This window comes from Syngnathus typhle, linkage group LG1, assembly GCF_033458585.1.
Source record: "Syngnathus typhle isolate RoL2023-S1 ecotype Sweden linkage group LG1, RoL_Styp_1.0, whole genome shotgun sequence".
NCBI lineage: Eukaryota > Metazoa > Chordata > Actinopteri > Syngnathiformes > Syngnathidae > Syngnathus > Syngnathus typhle.
In genome coordinates, this window is record NC_083738.1 from 25,520,769 (window position 1) to 25,537,841 (window position 17,073).

The 17,073-nt window shown below is 44.9% G+C and overlaps 3 protein-coding genes and 1 long non-coding RNA gene across 8 annotated transcripts; 2 read left to right on the forward strand and 2 right to left on the reverse strand.

Annotated features, from left to right (window-relative positions):
- Positions 1-829: 829 nt before the first annotated feature.
- On the reverse strand, positions 830-4,803 carry LOC133144720 (uncharacterized). Its single transcript, XR_009710767.1, has 3 exons — positions 4,299-4,803; positions 3,632-3,772; positions 830-1,505 (listed from the first exon to the last, which is right to left on the reverse strand). It is a non-coding gene; the product is annotated as an uncharacterized LOC133144720 (long non-coding RNA).
- Positions 918-1,924, forward strand: gphb5 (glycoprotein hormone subunit beta 5). Of its 2 annotated transcripts, XM_061266115.1 has the most exons (3): positions 918-1,025; positions 1,302-1,512; positions 1,690-1,924. In XM_061266115.1, the coding sequence occupies exons 2-3, from the start codon at positions 1,303-1,305 to the stop codon at positions 1,876-1,878; spliced, it is 399 nt and encodes a 132-aa protein (XP_061122099.1). In that variant the 5' UTR covers positions 918-1,025; position 1,302; the 3' UTR covers positions 1,879-1,924. The 2 variants fall into 2 exon arrangements, with proteins under 2 accessions (XP_061122099.1, XP_061122009.1); XM_061266025.1 differs by lacking the exon at positions 918-1,025 and having other exon boundaries at positions 1,167-1,512.
- A 972-nt stretch (positions 4,804-5,775) lies between the features above and the next one.
- gpha2 (glycoprotein hormone subunit alpha 2) lies at positions 5,776-16,655 on the reverse strand. Of its 4 annotated transcripts, none has more exons than XM_061266402.1 (6): positions 16,517-16,655; positions 14,602-14,760; positions 12,233-12,433; positions 6,676-10,020; positions 6,319-6,503; positions 5,776-6,255 (listed from the first exon to the last, which is right to left on the reverse strand). In XM_061266402.1, exons 4-6 carry the CDS (start codon positions 6,797-6,799, stop codon positions 6,151-6,153), a joined length of 414 nt encoding a protein of 137 aa, XP_061122386.1. In that variant the 5' UTR covers positions 6,800-10,020; positions 12,233-12,433; positions 14,602-14,760; positions 16,517-16,655; the 3' UTR covers positions 5,776-6,150. The 4 variants fall into 4 exon arrangements, with proteins under 4 accessions (XP_061122386.1, XP_061122218.1, XP_061122303.1 ...); XM_061266234.1 differs by having other exon boundaries at positions 6,676-10,088; XM_061266319.1 differs by having other exon boundaries at positions 6,676-6,799; positions 7,490-12,433.
- LOC133156479 (atrial natriuretic peptide receptor 1-like) lies at positions 12,371-16,776 on the forward strand. Its single transcript, XM_061282264.1, has 23 exons — positions 12,371-12,445; positions 12,541-12,652; positions 12,720-12,852; positions 12,922-13,054; positions 13,135-13,239; positions 13,310-13,412; positions 13,470-13,615; positions 13,679-13,751; positions 13,812-13,956; positions 14,021-14,107; positions 14,224-14,367; positions 14,427-14,548; positions 14,628-14,766; positions 14,863-14,911; positions 15,016-15,117; positions 15,179-15,298; positions 15,362-15,455; positions 15,529-15,616; positions 15,699-15,838; positions 16,012-16,164; positions 16,277-16,375; positions 16,482-16,573; positions 16,636-16,776. The coding sequence occupies exons 1-23, from the start codon at positions 12,371-12,373 to the stop codon at positions 16,774-16,776; spliced, it is 2,595 nt and encodes an 864-aa protein (XP_061138248.1).
- The last annotated feature ends 297 nt before the right edge of the window (positions 16,777-17,073 follow it).

Here is a 17,073-nt window from a genome sequence, read left to right on the forward strand (position 1 = left end):
TGGGGGAAAGTTGGGTGTGTGTATATAGAAAGCTTACTGTAAGTAACATAACATTACACTTCACTTTGACAAAACAACTCTGGCTGTGTGTGTCTTGATTCATGAACAATGTCTCACGTATTCTATTTTTATTGCAAATACATCCTTTTTTTCCAGAAAAAAAAAAAAAACTCTACTATGCAATACATCATGTAGACATGATTGTTTTGTTCCGGTTAGTGTCTGGGGTCAAAGGTCAGTGGTGAAGGGTCAGGAACCAAAGGTGAGGGGTCAAATGTCACGGGTCTAAATCCAGGAGTCAGTGGTCAAGTGTCAGGGGTGAAGGATCAGCGATCAAAGGTTAGAGTTAGAGGCCATGGGTCAAAGCTCAGGGTTAGGGTCATACGTGGTCATTTAAAAAAAAGTCTTACTATACATAGTCATTAAAAAAAATCTTATTATAAATGGTCATTTTTGTAACAAAAAAAGCCTTACTTTCTCGTGAAACCGTAAATGCTGTTCAATGTTGGGAGTCACTCCGAACGATGTCTTTGTGTTGTCTGTCCACTAGATGGAGCGCTGACTCCGTTATCTCCAGTCAGCATATTGAGAGCCTTTTTCAGCCATATCGGTCCAGTGTTTATTATTGTTACCTCATTTAGAAATACGTGACATGCGTTATCTTTGGAAAAAAAATAAAAAAAACTTCTTGGATTACGCAGGTGTAGTGTATTGGCCACGAGTGTAGAGACGTGACCTGCAACTTGCACATGCGCGCCAAGGTTAAGAAAATAATATAGTATAGACGACTATCAGTATTTTCCAGGGAGGAGACTCCATTATTACTGCCTTGGGTCTCTCGTGTGGTATTTTAATTGTAATTACGATGATGTCAGCGTGTCCGTCCTCTCTAATGACTTTCTCACACAGAAAAAAAAGGGAGGGAAAAAAAACAACAAAGACAAGCCTTCCAGCTTCCATTTCACTTGCTTGTCACACGGACGGAGCCACACACATTCCGATCCCGGTAGTAGGTGACATTCAAGGTGAGAGCTTTTTTTCTTCTTTCTAAAAGTCAAACATTTTAGACTGCTTCTTTGTGTGTAGAAAAGAAACTGTGGTCAATTTTGCTATTTAGTCTTGGACCCCAAATAAACCCATTCGATCATCTGTCAAAATGTCCGAGTTAAGAATATTTCATTTAAAACATTTTTCTCCTTTTAAGTTTGAATTACTATAAAGTACCTTGTTGTAGCGATTCGTCACGTGACCACTAGAGGGCAGCTTTGTTCATGTGTAACAAGCATGCGTTTGCTCCACAGCATGCGCGTCCTTCCACCGCTGCTGCTGCTGCTGCTGCTGCCGCTTCTGCTGAGCCAGAGCTCGGCTCTAATGCGCGTCGCAGAGACGACGGCCCTGCATGGCTTCCGCGGCTGCACAGTGCGAGAGTTCACCTTCGTGGCCCAGAAGCCGGGCTGCAAGGGTGTGCGGGTCACCACGGAAGCCTGCTGGGGGCGCTGTCACACCTGGGAGGTAGAAAGATATTCCATTAACCTTCACTAAAAACATACAGTCATGTACACAATTCTACCAAAACTCACAATATAAAAATTTCCAAGGAAGGTTCATTTTCATGACTCTTTCAGTATATTACATAGTATTTTGATATTGCTGACCGCCATACTTGCTTGTATTTATCCCCCCCCCCAGAGGCCAATCCTGGACCCTCCCTACATCCATCGGCACCACCGCGTGTGCACGTATGCGCTGACCCGCTATGCTAGCGCGCGGCTGCCCGGCTGCCAGCCCGGCATCTCGCCTCTTTATCACTACCCGGTGGCCGTGCAATGTCACTGCGCCGTGTGCACCACCCTGGACAGCGAATGTGAGAGCTTCTAACCATCATGTCACCAACATGTGTGAGATGCTCATTAAAATCATGCAAACAAAACATGTGTGTGTGATTTTAGCTTTCTTCTTTACTGCTGTATTTTGAGTGTGTGAAAATAAGATTTTGCATAAATTGATTTGTGGAGCCATTACATTACATTACATTACGTTTCAACAAGACTGACAATCGGATGATGAGACGCGTGACGATTATCAGACTGGTGAAATTTAGTGACGGAAGCAATGACGAAATTACAGTTTAGTTCGGTGAAGGACTTAGTGATGTGCATTACTGTTCTTTTAAGTGAATTGAATCTTTAGAATTAATTCACTCCATTAGATACATTAGAACGCTCCATTAGGTACACCGCCATTTTCAGGCTCTAGTCCTCAGGGCCGCGTTCCAATATGTTTTCCAAGTTACCCTCGTTAAACACACCTGCGTGAAAAGATTTTGGTCATTTTCAGTTCTGCAGGAGCTAAAATATGGAAGTTTATCTGTGCCATCGGATTTTGAATTCGAATTTGTAGCACTGAATTTCTTTACATCCAATTTTTAACACTGATTTTTTTTTTGCGCCTAAATCAGACTTTGAATTTTAAAAGCCATCGAATTTCTAGCACTGAATTTTTTTTTCCTAAGACATTTTTTTCAATGTCTCAAAAAATTCAGTGTAAAAAAATTCAATGTCTTAAAAAATTCAGTGTAAAAAAATTCGACATCTCAAAAAATTCAATGTAAAAAAATTCAATGTCTAAAAAAATTCCGTGTAAAAAAATTCGATGTCTCCAAAAATTCAGTGTAAAAATATTCAGCGCGGACATCCGGGGTAACCAAGGGAGAAGTAATCGATCCCTGTATCAAATCATCCAACGTTCAGCCAATCAAGTTACGCTCCATTGGTCATGTGACGTCGAAACAGGAACGTCGTGAAGTTCAAAGGTGAGCTCCGGCCCAAAACACAAATAATAACGCTTCGGTGAGTGTGCTCTTTATTTACCTTTTGTGTTCGTAAAAGTCAGTATTTTATTTACCGGACACCTTAACAGAATTTGTTGAACAATGTCTACACAGGGAACTTTTAATGAAGTGGTGTTCCTTAAAAGTTTGCTAGCTATGAGCTAGCGTTATATTAGCAAGGTTACCATGGTAACATGGCGCTCGGTACTGCGCTCTTTAGTACTCTGTTCCGATGTTATGATGTGGCTGGCAAGAAATATCTGACTCACCGTTTGTTTAACAGCAAACTACTACTAGGTGATTCACTTTACCCACAACATTAAAAGAAGGCACGAATAATTGCATTACAGTATTAACTGTTACTGGTAACAGCTTGGGTCGTGATTGCTCATAAGTTAGCAGCCCCATTCTGCCGTTTGCAAAGTTACATTTTCCGTGCCAATTTACATAATTGCCAGTACTGGACGCTGTCTGACTCTCTCACTCGTGGGGACAGAGGTTGTTTTCCAAGGTTAAGGACAAAGTTTTTTATACTGCTGCTTTCATGTTACTGTATATATATTATTATATATATTATATATTTTAACATCCAATCTTGTCTTACAAGGCTACAGGCCAAATGTCTCACACAAGACCAAATCCTGTATGGCAACTGTAAATACAGGCCAGGATGTCACATTTAAAAGATGTGTAATCCTTGTAATGCCCTGGGATGCATGCGCAGGGTCTCAAAGCAAGTGGAGGCTGTGGGGTATCTATGTATGTAGGAAAAGAGAAATAACAAGATTGAAAACAGTTAACCTCAGGGCTGAAATTTCCTGCTCCCTCTTCAGGAAAAAGCAAAGCCACTGTGTCTGGTCTTTGGGTCAACAGTGTCCACATTGGCGTTTCTTTAAGACCTCGTCTCAGCTGCTTAATTTGCCTTGTGACACGTCCTATTACCTGTGAATATTAATAAGACAGAGAGGATAGAACACAAGATTCTTCATCTAAAAGCTTGAAGAGTAACATAGAAAAAGAATAATTCCATTTTAATACATTTATTATGCTTCAATCCTCTAGTGAATGTGGAAATAATACTTTTCTCTTGCAGACTGATACAATTCCTTGTATTTGCAGTATTACAGACCACCCACTATCTTTTATGTTTCAGAGAAAATAACTTGGTACAACTTGGTAAAGTAAATCACCTAGTAGTAGTTTGCTGTTAAACAAACGGTGAGTCAGATATTTCTTGCCAGCCACATCATAACATCGGAACAGAGTACTAACGAGCGCAGTACCGAGCGCCATGTTACCATGGTAACCATGCTAATATAACGCTAGCTCATAGCTAGCAAACTTTTAAGGAACACCACTTCATTAAAAGTTCCCTGTGTAGACATTGTTCAACAAATTCTGTTAAGGTGTCCGGTAAATAAAATACTGACTTTTACGAACACAAAAGGTAAATAAAGAGTACACTCACCGAAGCGTTATTATTTGTGTTTTGGGCCATCCTGAGCTCTGACCGGAGCTCACTTTTGAACTTCACGACGTTCCTGTTTCGACGTCACATGACCAATGGAGCGTAACTTGATTGGCTGAACGTTGGATGATTTGATACAGGGATCGATTACTTCTCCCTTGGTTACCCCGGATGTCCGCGCTGAATATTTTTACACTGAATTTTTGGAGACATCGAATTTTTTTACACGGAATTTTTTTAGACATTGAATTTTTTTACATTGAATTTTTTGAGATGTCGAATTTTTTTACACTGAATTTTTTAAGACATTGAATTTTTTTACACTGAATTTTTTGAGACATTGAAAAAAATGTCTTAGGAAAAAAAGATTCAGTGCTAGAAATTCGATGGCTTTTAAAATTCAAAGTCTGATTTAGACGCAAAAAAAAATTCAGTGTTAAAAATTGGATGTAAAAAAATTCAGTGCTACAAATTCGAATTCAAAATCCGATGGCACAGATAAACTTCCATAAACTTTTCACGCAGGTACACTTAACGAGGGAATCGCACGGACACTCCATTAGGTACACCGCCATTTTCAAGTGTACCTAAAACAGGCCACTTTATTCGGGAAATATCATGGTCAAAGGTCACAGGTGCCAAGCTCTAGTCCTCGGGGCCGCGTTCCAATATGTTTTCCAAGTTACCCTCGTTAAACACACCTGCGTGAAAAGTTTTTGGTCACTTTCACGTTCTGCAGGAGCTAAAACTTTTCACGCAGGTGCACTTAACGAGGGAATCACACAGACACTTCATTAGGTACACCGCCATTTTCAAGTGTACCTAATAACAGGGCTCTTTATTAGGAAAATATCATGGTCAAAGGTCACAGGTGTCAAGCTCTAGTCCTTGGGGCCGCATTCCAACATGTTTTCCAAGATTCCCTCGTTAAGTGCACCTGCGTGAAAAGTTTTAGCTCCTGCAGACGTTCACTGACTGATCCGCTGATGCACGGGAAGGCAGTTCACCCATTAACTCGTTCGCGAACGGGAAAGTCGAGATTCGTTCCTTTACTGATCCATTCACACGATGAATTGGAAATGCAAATCAACTCACTCACTGACTCGTTCACAGATCCGTTCAGTTGTTGAACGGGAAAGGCAATTCACGACTCGTTTGTGAACGGGAAGTTACGTTTTCTTCTTCGTTTTGTTTTACGCCGAGGTGGCACAGCTTCAATGCGCATTACCGACATCTACTGGTTGAAAAAAAGAACGAGTCACTTTAGGAAGTGATTCGTTCACTCTCGTTCACTGAAAATAAATCCGTTCTTTTGAACGAATCGTTCACTCATGAGCCAACACTAGAAGGACTGACAATGGGACGGTTGGGTGTCCAGGCGGCTGATGAATGACTGAGTGGCAAAATGTTGTAAAATGCCCACCAGGTTCTCTTTCGGGTTGTGCATCATTGCAATAAAGGGAAATAAAGTCTACAATTCCAAAGTCTTTTGCTTTAATTCACACAATGTAAAAAATATTCAAAATATGTACCTTTTCCTTTACATTTCCTGCCATTTCAAACTCTTTGGTTCCTCCAAAATATATAATTTACAATAAAACCCATTGAAATCAAATAAATATTTGATGCTTTTACATTCTTTAGTCTTTTTTGTTCATGGTTAGCGATTATTGTAAATTGTGTAATTCTATCCAAAATGTCCGCTCCTGTTTTGAAGTGGATTGTACACGACATTTTCAAAGTCCATCCGTTTTCTGAACCAACTGCGGAAATAGGAAACCTGATTTTCCCTAGTGCTGTATTTTCTTTAGTGCACGTCAAGTGTAATGGTCGGTTCCGATCCTGGTTGCAGTCAATAGCGGGACGTGCGGCACATGTCGCAGCGGCACGCCTTGGCCGTCAGGATCTCCAACTCGTCGTGGTGACGCCCGCCGGGACACTCCAGGCGGACTTTGACCTGGCCGGCAAGAGGTGGCGCCGTTGAGCAAACGTGGTACCGCTAACCCGTCCGCTTCCTCACCTTTGCCTCCTTGGTGATGGTGCAACATCTTGCCGCTGACGTGACGTTGTGCGTGAAGTTGGAGGCCACCAGCACCGAGTACCTGGATGGAAAGGCGCTGGACTCGCAGTAGCCCACACAGGCGTGCACCAGGTAGGTGCCTCGACAGGTGCCCCGCTGGTCGCTGCGCACGCTCACGTTGAAAGCTGAAGAGCATTAACGGCCCACTTAGTATTCAATATTGCATAACTTCAGTAGGTAAAATTGCATACATGACTTTTCGGAAAAGTGTGAAGCCGAACGTCTGCATTTCCGATCCCTTGAATGAACGGAGCTAAGTTACTTTGTCGATTTGCCGTTGGGTATTTATGGACTCACGATGCAAGTGACAGCCCGGGCTGAGGGTGACGTTCTCGTCGCTCCGACCGATGGGAGAGAAGAGCAGCAGTGACATTGCCGGCAGCACCAGCAAACACACGTTGAAGCTCATCGGGTGCGACATCTGGGACAAAACAAACAGACGCAGGTGGATGCGCTAGTCACTGCCAAAAAACGTTCTCATGGCCAAGGTTAATCATAAATGAGATGCGGCAAAGACTTACTATAACAACCCAAGATAAACACACACACACACACACAGACTGGTTTTACACAGAATTTAAACAACAAGTCAGGTTTTCACAGTAATTTGCTCGGCCTGACCTTTGCCATTTGGTTTCCTTCCAACGGGACCACAGGGCACCCCCATTTTACACTCCAGCTAAATGATCCTGACTATATGTGTGTGTATGTGAGGCATAATTAACTTTGTGTCAACTGCTTGGAATGGCGAGGGGGGGTACCCAAGTTTTTTTTCTCTGAAGGATTTTCATGCCTGCGGTTTGTATTTAGAAGCATGTTCACATTTTTAGAGTTGATGTTTTGGTTGCAAAACTGTGTGTGTGTGTGTGTGTGTGTGTGTGTGTGGACTTTGTGTGCTCATTGTATCATTAAAAGTGTCATCAAGTGCAATCGGAATGAATGAAAACTCTTAGATGTAAACAAGCGAACCACCAACCAAACTTGAAACTCCCCAAAAAAATTCTTGACAAAAAAAAAAAAACACATAATTTGTATAGAAGCATTTAACATAAAAAATGAATGAAAAAAAAAACTTGATTTCTGTAAAGTAAAAATTCAATTCAATTCTTACCTGCAGAGTGGAGAGCACAACTTGACAGCAGCACGGAGGTGTGTGTAAGCCTGGGTGTGTGTATGCGTGTGTGTGTGTTTATGTGTGTTGTGAGGCTCATGTGGTGATGCCAGCAGCAGGTACAAGAGAGTCCAATTATAGCTAAGAACACGCCCACAATCTTTTTTCCATTCAGGTCCCCTTTTTACTTTTATCCTTCTGGAGTTGAGGGTAAGAATTTTTCCCAAAATGTCCTTTGCTGCTCTTTGTCCTCCAACAGCGGCGTGTTAGCATGTCAGCCAGGGTACCACCTCCCTCACAAAAACCTTTAAAGGGGGTGGCGGGAGGGGGGGGGGGGGGGTCTCTTTGACACAAAGGAAAAATAGATTAGACTTTCCATCAATGCATTGGCACCATACACACACACACACAGCATTATGTATACTATACAAAATAATTATCTGGCTCCAAATAATTTCATTTGGTGCTCTCGTTTGTAAATAAATTTATAACCAAAAAATTCAGATGAATTTTTTTTTAAGCTTGCACAATATAAATTTTAACATGATTGTAATTTATAGCTCTGACGTTTCAGCACAAAAATTCCACCTGTTGCTGAAACTAACCCTTCATTAATAAATGACTACATTTAATAGTAAAGTACTATATACATTTTTATTACTATATAAATTATTATTATTACTCAGATTCAATATCAGTGCTAAAATCATTTAGAAAAGTTCCATCTCTGGTTAGAAATTTTAAAGATTTGTCGAGTTTAATTTGAGCTAATTATTAAAGGCACATAGCTCCACAGCCTAAAAGAAGATGAAATGAAAATTCCAATGTGACAATAAAAAGTCAACGATTTGATCACTGTGATGGTTTCCAAATGACACACACGTGCACACACACAAAGCAGGAAAACGTAGTGATCAATTTATGGCCCCACTACCCCACACATTCTCAATCTGGCTATGGAAATGTGGAATTTGTGACATCATCATCATCATCATCATCCAAACCCCCAATTACATGCACACACACACACACACAATTATTGCGGTGACAGTTAGTGGCAGCGACGGAACACGAGTGAATGGCCTCCTCAGATTAAACGTGGGGGACCTTTTTTTTTTTTTTTTCCCCCCTCAACAAGGGGACACCCACTTAATACACATGCACAAACACTGTGACTCAGCAGGGCTGACTGATGTTTGTATTAATTCATAGGACCTTTGTTACCCCGGTTACCATGGCGTCCCTGTCATTACTGTTACTTTAAGATCTGTGAGTGTGTGTGTGTGTGTGTTACATTATATGAATTGTATTCTAGTGTTTAGTCCATGTTATTCTGGACTGTGATAATGTGAGGAGAGGATGAGGCAAAGTTTCCCATAGCACCCCGGCCCCTCCCCAAAATATTGACCCCCCCCCCCACACACACACACACTATATTCATACATACGTGTGGAAATCTCAAATGTGCACCACCGATAAGCTATCACATAACGCAATCGACTTATTTCGGTGTGTGTGCCAAAAATCGTGACAATGCCTCACGCACACACCCTTGGAGCCGGAACACTTGACTAATTTAGATTGACGGGAGGAAAGTGGAGTTTCCATATGGCGACACTCACTGAAGATTCGGCACGCACACGCACGCACACACACACACACACACACACACACGACACCATCAAGTGGAAACATGAGGCGAGCGACGTTATGTCCATCAATTAGCAGAGTAAAGCCTTGGAATGTGTTCCACATTACATAAAGAGACGGAAGAGAAAAGCATCTAATCCATAAAATCCGTTTAATATAGATGACACGAAAGAGAGGAAATCCATCCTGGAGGGATTATCTCAATTATCCTCCAAAAAGGCCGGAAAGTCCATAGAAACTAAAAAGACAATTAAGGTGGTGATATTTGGTCCAATATTAGCTTTTGTTTTGTCAATGTCCAGACAAAGGTTATAACCCAACCTAACAAATTAACACTTCAACTTTTTTGTTTACATTAATGTATTTTTTTTATTCAATATTGCTCAACGTCCGTACAGAAGAATGTCATTTACTAGATTTTATCGCAAAACAGTGAGCCTTTTTTTATATCTCGCACTCGACAAATGCTAGATTTATTTTTTAGTAGAACCAATACTAAAACTGATAAAAACTCATTTGAAATGAAGCAATTTAAAAAAAACTACTAATAAATAAAATGATTGAAAACGAAATCAAAAACTATATTGAAAAATCCAAAAGTCAAGTATCTAGTCGGATATCTGGTCCAAGCATATTTGTGGGGGGCCAGTGCCCCCGTGCCTCCCCTCATAGCTCCGCCACTGACATTAACCTCAGCCCTTGTAAAGCCCCCGAAGCAGACAGTGGCGAATACCGAAACGTATTGTGAAGGTCTGAAGGACTGTCTGGCAGAGTTCCCTCTCCACTCTGACCACGTCCTAGGCGAGGGGGCATTGAATCCGAGTGGACCATGTTCCGTGACTCCATCGTTGAGGTGGCTGACTGGTGCAATGGCCCGGTGCCTGTCAGGGCAACAATTCCCAAACCCGTCGGTGGACATGAGCAACACCATCAAGCTAAGAAACGAGTCCTGTCAAGCAAAAGGCGGTTTTGACGGTTACTGAGGCAAAAAGTCAGGCATGGAAGGAGTTCTGTGAGATCATGGAGAACAATTTCAAGGAAATCCTGGTTCAGTATCCAACATCTCAAGTGCGCCAGCGCTTCGGTGCGTTTTAAGTCAGTGCGGGGAATAATTCCAAGACCTCCTCAAATTCAAGATCATTTCAGGAAATGTAGTCGGTAAAAGTTCCCAGGCAGTGTGTACTTAAGGACAGTAACTAAGTATTTCTACTGCATCTACCGTGTTTTTCCATGTATAATGCGCAAAATTTAACTCATTTATTGTCCTAAAATCTGGGGTGTGCATTATACATGGGTACAAATTAATTTATTTATTTTATCCGGATATGATACGGAGGCCGCCATTACAGATGCGCTTTCTTCTCTGCTGTTCCCTTCAAACACGCTCCAGACGAACACAATGCTCTCGTATCAGACGCTTGCCCGATCACCTGCTCGTTTGCTGTCACAATGCACCCTACACAAATCCGAAACATTTCTTCGCTATTGAGTTTGCTAGCGCATGCGCAGTGATACCGACCGGCAGAATAACATCCGGTTGTTCCCAAAGATGATTTTTTTTCTGAAATAATTTTCAGAAAAAGGAGCAGTCAAAATTTGGGTGCGTATTATATATACATGGGTACAGGCTTTTTTCCAGCATCAACATGCCATTTTTAGGGTGCGTATTATACATGGAGGCGCATTATACATGGAAAAAAACGGTAACTAAATCTGTTAGCAACAGTCGAGCTAAGCTGTTTTTTTTTTTTTCTTTTCAGTCTAATGTGAATCGAAGGCTTTTTCTTTTTTTCAAATTGAACGTTGGAAGTGTCATTATCGCCTTGCATTTCACTCCTTTTCATTTTGTTGTGTGCGACAGCGCCGGAGATGAGCTCACTCTCCAGATCAAATGTAATACTTTTGAAAGCCCTGCAAGCTTTGTAAAGACGGCTCATTCTCATTTTAGGAAAACAAATAACTCAATAGGACGGTACAATTAGTGTAAATCATTTTTTCCATTCGAAACCAATGCACACTGGGCGGGTGGAGGTGGAAGTGTTGGGAAGTTGGAGTGGACAAGTGGCAAAGAAAGAGGATCATTTGGGGACTTGGTTGCCATCACCAGGAACACACAATTACACGTGCACTCTCTCTGACTGCTGCAATGCTATCATTAAACTTAATCACACTTCTTTTGCTACCTGTCTGCACTCATGCCTGCCTGAGGCTGCCTCGCAAGCGACAATACGGCCACTGTTTGTATGGGCGTTTGGTGTTGGGGGGCGACCGCACCGGGATTGAGCAATGGCGGCTAATCAGCAGCTAAAGGGATGGGGGAAATGACTACTGTGTTATTGTGTCATGGAAAATTTCAAAGAATTACAATGAACGTTTTATTGCAACGCAAATTGGGCTTTTACTTTAAGTTTTGGCAAAATGTCATCGTGGAATTCCAATGGCTAGAGCAGGAGCTTGAATTTGGCGCCCCCTAGTGGCAAGCTACATGATAAAGGTGGCAAAGCAGTACTGTAACTGAAGCTTGGGCATTTTGGGCAATGTCGTTTTGAAATAATGACCTGTTTTTGTGTAGAGTAATAGAGGTTTGAAATTTAGATTCGAATTTAGAATCAAATTAGATTAATCAAATAACTGAAAAAAATAATACAGATAATTCTATTATTAAGATGTTGAGATGTATTAAGATTATCCACGTAATCAGATTTGTTGTTTCTTTGAATTTAATAACCTTAAAAAATTTGGGCTTTGGAGAACTTTTACGTTTCGCATGTGATGGAGTATGACAAAACCTACAGCCATAGCAGATTGAATCAAATCATGTTTGTTCAGCCTGATGTATATGCAGATGTGTAAATCATTATTGAATAAAGTCAAGCCGTAGGTCGTCTTACTAAAAATGACATGATCAAAAAAAAAAGATTTATAGAAAAAATGCTATTATGTGTAAAGTGTGTTTAGTCAGACAAAAAAAGACGGCCTAAAAAAAAAAAAATGGTAACACAAGCTGTACTACCAGTGTTCTCCAGCGGAGGGCAACATTACCGCTTGATGTTCAAAAGGACGAAAAGTGAGAACCTGCTGCTCAACACTCACTCAGGGACTCAGACGTCCAACAGCTGCACACGTCCTGCTCCGTTTTGGTCGGGTCTGCTGCATCCTCCTTGAATCTCTCCATCCTGGCTCTGATTACAGTTGTACCTCCTCTACCATCCCGGTCTAGTCTGGTCCGTCATGAGGAGCAACCTGTGCTACATCTTCTGGGTGAGACCTTTCACCAACCGCCTCCATCTTGTCCTGTTCAGTGTGGTGAGCACAACATGTGAAAATGGTGCAAATACTTCGTTATTTGAGGCTGCCTGCGAATGAATGAAATAGAACTTATTGTGACGTGCGCGCAAAAGGTGTGCGTGTGCTGCGTCGCACCCGCGTTCTCCTGGCACGATCTCGACAACAGCGAGTACGACTGCTGGCCTCTGGAGCGCCCCAACGACTCCAACATGATCAGTTGCGGAGGTGAGAGCCTTCATCGCATCCAGGCATGCCGGTGCGGGCAGCGCTAACGGCGCCGTGTCGCGCGCAGGTCTGGAAATGGCGTGGGTACTGCGGCCTCCCGAGACGGTGAAGAGCGGCGAGGTGTTCAGCGTCATCTACTCGGTCTCCGTCCATGACTCTTTTTACAGCTGGGCCGTGGACAACCGCATCTTCCCTCACGGGTAGCTCTGCACACGCGGGCACTGCCGGCAGGCGTGCGCACATGTATGCTTGACCGTACACGTGTTCAGTTCCATAGTGGACGCGGAAGACGCTCGGAGGTTCTGCGAGCATCACGAGTGTCCCGCCAACTGGAAGGACGCCGACGGTGAAAACTGCTGCATTCATCATGCCAACATCCACTCCTGTCCGCTGGCGTACATGGTACTGACCCGCACGAGCATACGCGGGCGGGCGGACGGGCGGTTGGGCCCCGTGCACCGATCGCTCATACTTGTTTCCAGACTTCAGAGACCATCTGCGGTCCGTGGATTCCCGATGATGGAAAGATTTTCACGCACACCATCTCCACGTCGGGCAAGATGACACAGACCAACTGGAGCGCCAAGGTGAGACAGATTTGACGGGCAGCACGGCGGGGGATGAGCGGCCTCATGAAGGCGCGTCACCTTCTCCCAGGTGGTTCTGCTCCACGTGGGCCTGACTTCCCTCATCGCTCACATCCGAGTGGGCCAAATGCAGGTGGCTCTGGAGGCCAAGAGCACCGTGCTGCCCTCCACAGGTACGAGACGAATGCCGCCGCAACGTCGACACCTAACCACCTTTCGGGCCGTTTCAGTCTGCGGCGACGGCGAGTGCCAGGAGGAGGAGCATTGCTCCACCTGCTCTGCCGACTGTGGCGAATGCCCCATGAGCCCGTTGGCCAAATTGGCAATTGGACTGCCGCTGAGCCTTCTGTGCCTCTGCTTCGTCCTGACCGCCATGGTGAGAAATGGCCTCGGGCCGCCGCCACGTGCGTGCCTCTGAGCGTGTCTGCTGTGTGTTTAGTGGCTGAGGTACCAGAAGCAGAAACTCTTGTGGGATGAGAGCTGGATCATCGATTTTGACCTCATCAAGCAAGGTACGGAAATCCGCCACGGCCGAGCAGCAACTACTCATTAGGGGTCTTTTGCCGCAGCAGACCACCACGCGCGGGTGACCATGAGCAGTTTGATGAGCGTGCCCGTGGCTCACAGCGACAGCAACACCAGCTGCATGACGGCCTTCACTTCCTGCGGGGGGCAAGCGGGAAGCAAGAAGATCACCTTCACCCGCACGGGGATCTAGTACGCTCAAACCTTTGACCTTTCACCCTTGGACACAAAGGCAAGTGGTGTCGGTGTTTTACAGCGATGGCAGGACGGTGGCCATCAAGAAGATTCCCAGCAAGTCCTTTTCTCTATCCAAGAGCATCAGGCAGGAAGTCAAGCAAGTCAGGTAAGACGTCACAAGATGGAAACGGCATCATTCCATAATCCCTCGTCACTGTACGCGGATAGTTTTGCAACAATTTGAGTCCGACTAGATTCCAAACAGAGCTTGCGTGTGTCCAGGGAGTTGGACCACCCCAACTTGTGCAAGTTCATCGGAGGCTGCGTCCAGGTGCCGAACGTTGCCATAGTGACCGAGTACTGCCCCAAAGGGAGCCTCAATGACGTCCTGCTCAATGAGGAGATCCCACTCAACTGGGGCTTCAGGTAAGCTGGCCACAGCATACTGTTTAGAGCAATACGGCCATGACATCAGCACCTCCTAGGTTCTCCTTCGCCACCGACATCGCCAGAGGAATGGCGTACCTGCACCAACACCGTATCTGTCACGGCCGTCTCAAGTCTCTTAACTGTGTGCTGGACGACCGCTGGGTGTGCAAGATCACCGGTGAGTGCGCCCCCCTTCCCCCCCCACACACATATGGACCGAACTCCACCCACCTTTAACCTGCGTGTCGCCCCGGCAGATTACGGGCTGGGAGTGTATCGCCGCGGGGATGGGACGGAGCCTCTCTCCACCTATCAGCAGAGACTCCAAGAAGTGTACATGCCTCCCGAGTTTCAAGACGCCAACGCTGAGCTGACGTTGGCTGGAGACGTCTTCAGGTGAACACATAAGAACAGAACACAAAGAGTTATTTGGAATTTGTATTGAAGACCCAGCACCCATTAACAACAATCCGTGTGTGTGTGTGTGTGCAGTTTTTCCATAATCCTACTGGAGATCGCCACGCGCAGTGACCCTGTACCCGTAAGTGCGCAAGCAATATATAGTTGTGCTTGTTTCCCTCGACACACTTGACCATTCGGAACTGCAGAGTGGTTGGGAATCCCGCCCCTAAAAATGCTCTGCAGGTGGACGAGTCCAGTCTGGACTGTTCTTGCTGTCTGCCTCTGCCCGAGCTGATCTCCAGCAAAGCCGACAATACTTGCCCGTGCCCCGCCGACTACGTGGAGGTGAGCCGGCTAACTAACGCGCCGCTAGCGTTGGCCGCTAACTTCGTCTTGGATGATGCAGCTCATCCGGCGATGCGGCGCCCACAATCCCGCCCAGCGACCCACTTTTGAACAAATCCGCAAGTTTGTCTACCGCATCAACCCGGTCAAAGTCAGCCCGGTGGACATGATGATGAACCTGGTAAGACGTGATGCACCTTGAAAACGCACGCACTTGTGCACACACGCGTGCACTGCGTTTCAGATGGAGAAGTACAGCAAACATCTGGAAGTGCTGGTGGCCGAGCGTACGCAAGATCTGATGCATGAGAAGCAGAAGACTGACAGACTGCTCTACAGTAGGAAGCAAACACACACAGGCAACACACACACACAGAGAAATTGATCTGCTGTGTGTGCACGCGAGTGTAGGCATGCTTCCTCGCCAGGTGGCCGACGACCTACGGCAAGGGAAGTCGTCGGAGGCTCAGAGCTACGTCAGCGCCACCGTCTTCTTTAGGTTAGCCCGACAAGAAGAAAGCAGACGGTGTTGATTGACAGGCGGGCGGGCTGACTCAACATATACGTGTGTGTGTGAGCAGTGACATCGTAGGCTTCACGCAACTGTCCAGCAGTAGCACTCCATACCAGGTAGTGGACTTTCTCAACAAGCTCTACACCACCTTTGACGACATCATCGACAACTACGACGTCTACAAAGTGGAAACTATCGGAGACGCCTGTGAGCGACGCAACCATGCACATGTGCAGTAGAGCAGTTTTTGTTTTGTGTAAAAAAAAACATTAACTATTTTTTAAGCTAAAACAAGTAGACAATTTATTTTCTGGAAAATCCAGAATTTCTTTTTTAATCATTATATCAAAAAGGCTATGTCACGCCTTATTTGTGTGTAGACATGGTGGTGTCGGGTGTTCCACAAGAAAACGGCATCCGTCACGCCTCCGAGATCGCCAGCATGGCGTTGGACCTGGTGGGTGTGTGTCGCACCTTTCGGATCCCACACAAGCTCAACACGCAGCTGCAGATCCGCGCCGGGATCCACTCGGGTACGCTCCCACATGCACATGCACCACCGGGAGTAGTATCGAAAAAAATAAGTCTTATAAATTATATAAACCTTAGCGTATACAAAAAGTGTGTGTTTGTGTTTATGGTTAGGTCCAGTGGTGGCGGGTGTGGTCGGGACCAAAATGCCTCGCTACTGTCTTTTTGGCGACACGGTAAACACGGCTTCTCGTATGGAGTCCACTAGCCTAGGTATTGTATCCACCACACACATGGATATGCCATGTCCGTCCTCTGCCCACGCCATGAGTGAGCGAACGTGTTGTGTCGCGCGTGTTGTCGTTGCGTTATCACACAGCACTGAAGATCCAGTGCAGCGCCAGCGTCTTTTACCTTCTGGAGGAGATCGGCGGCTATGTGCTGGTTTGCCGAGGAATGCTGCAGGTCAAGGTGAGCGCGGCCAGCGTCGCGTGGATGCCGGCGGCCACTGATGGCCAGCGTCTTCTCGTCAGGGTAAAGGTGATATGGTGACGTACTGGCTGGACGGGAAGACCTCCAAGGAGTTGGACGGCAAACGCGTGCCCGCGGAGACGGTCAGAGACAGGGAAGCGGGGTCCTCCCTCCCGGGCGAGCTCGACGATGGAGACCCTTGAACCGCTGAAGGCAACATGTTGGAAAATGTTAGCTAGATACAGAGCAGTCGTGTATTATTTTATATTTATATTTTGTACATAAATACTTGTAGAATTTAAAACACGCATAAGAAGGACGTAGAAGGTGCTCAAGCTTGATTTTTGCCATAGTAAAGACTTTTACTTACTCATAACTTTGTCCACCAAACAGCCACAAAATGTCTGATGTTGTTTTAATGTGATGTGGTGATGATGGTAAACATAATGTCGGCAAAAATAAATATATAATCATTTCCACTGAATTTCCAAAGACCATTT

Coding starts and splice junctions, on each gene's coding strand:
- gphb5 (XM_061266025.1), top strand. CDS start 1,285: ATGCGTTTGCTCCACAGCATGCGCGTCCTTCCACCGCTGCTGCTGCTG. Junction 1,513..1,689: donor GGCGCTGTCACACCTGGGAG/GTAGAAAGATAT, acceptor CCCCCCCCCCAG/AGGCCAATCCTGGACCCTCC.
- gpha2 (XM_061266402.1), bottom strand. CDS start 6,799: ATGTCGCACCCGATGAGCTTCAACGTGTGTTTGCTGGTGCTGCCGGCA. Junction 6,504..6,675: donor CCCGGGCTGTCACTTGCATC/GTGAGTCCATAA, acceptor AATGCTCTTCAG/CTTTCAACGTGAGCGTGCGC. Junction 6,256..6,318: donor CCATCACCAAGGAGGCAAAG/GTGAGGAAGCGG, acceptor CTTGCCGGCCAG/GTCAAAGTCCGCCTGGAGTG.
- LOC133156479 (XM_061282264.1), top strand. CDS start 12,371: ATGAGGAGCAACCTGTGCTACATCTTCTGGGTGAGACCTTTCACCAAC. Junction 13,240..13,309: donor AGACCAACTGGAGCGCCAAG/GTGAGACAGATT, acceptor ACCTTCTCCCAG/GTGGTTCTGCTCCACGTGGG. Junction 14,767..14,862: donor TTGGCTGGAGACGTCTTCAG/GTGAACACATAA, acceptor GTGTGTGTGCAG/TTTTTCCATAATCCTACTGG.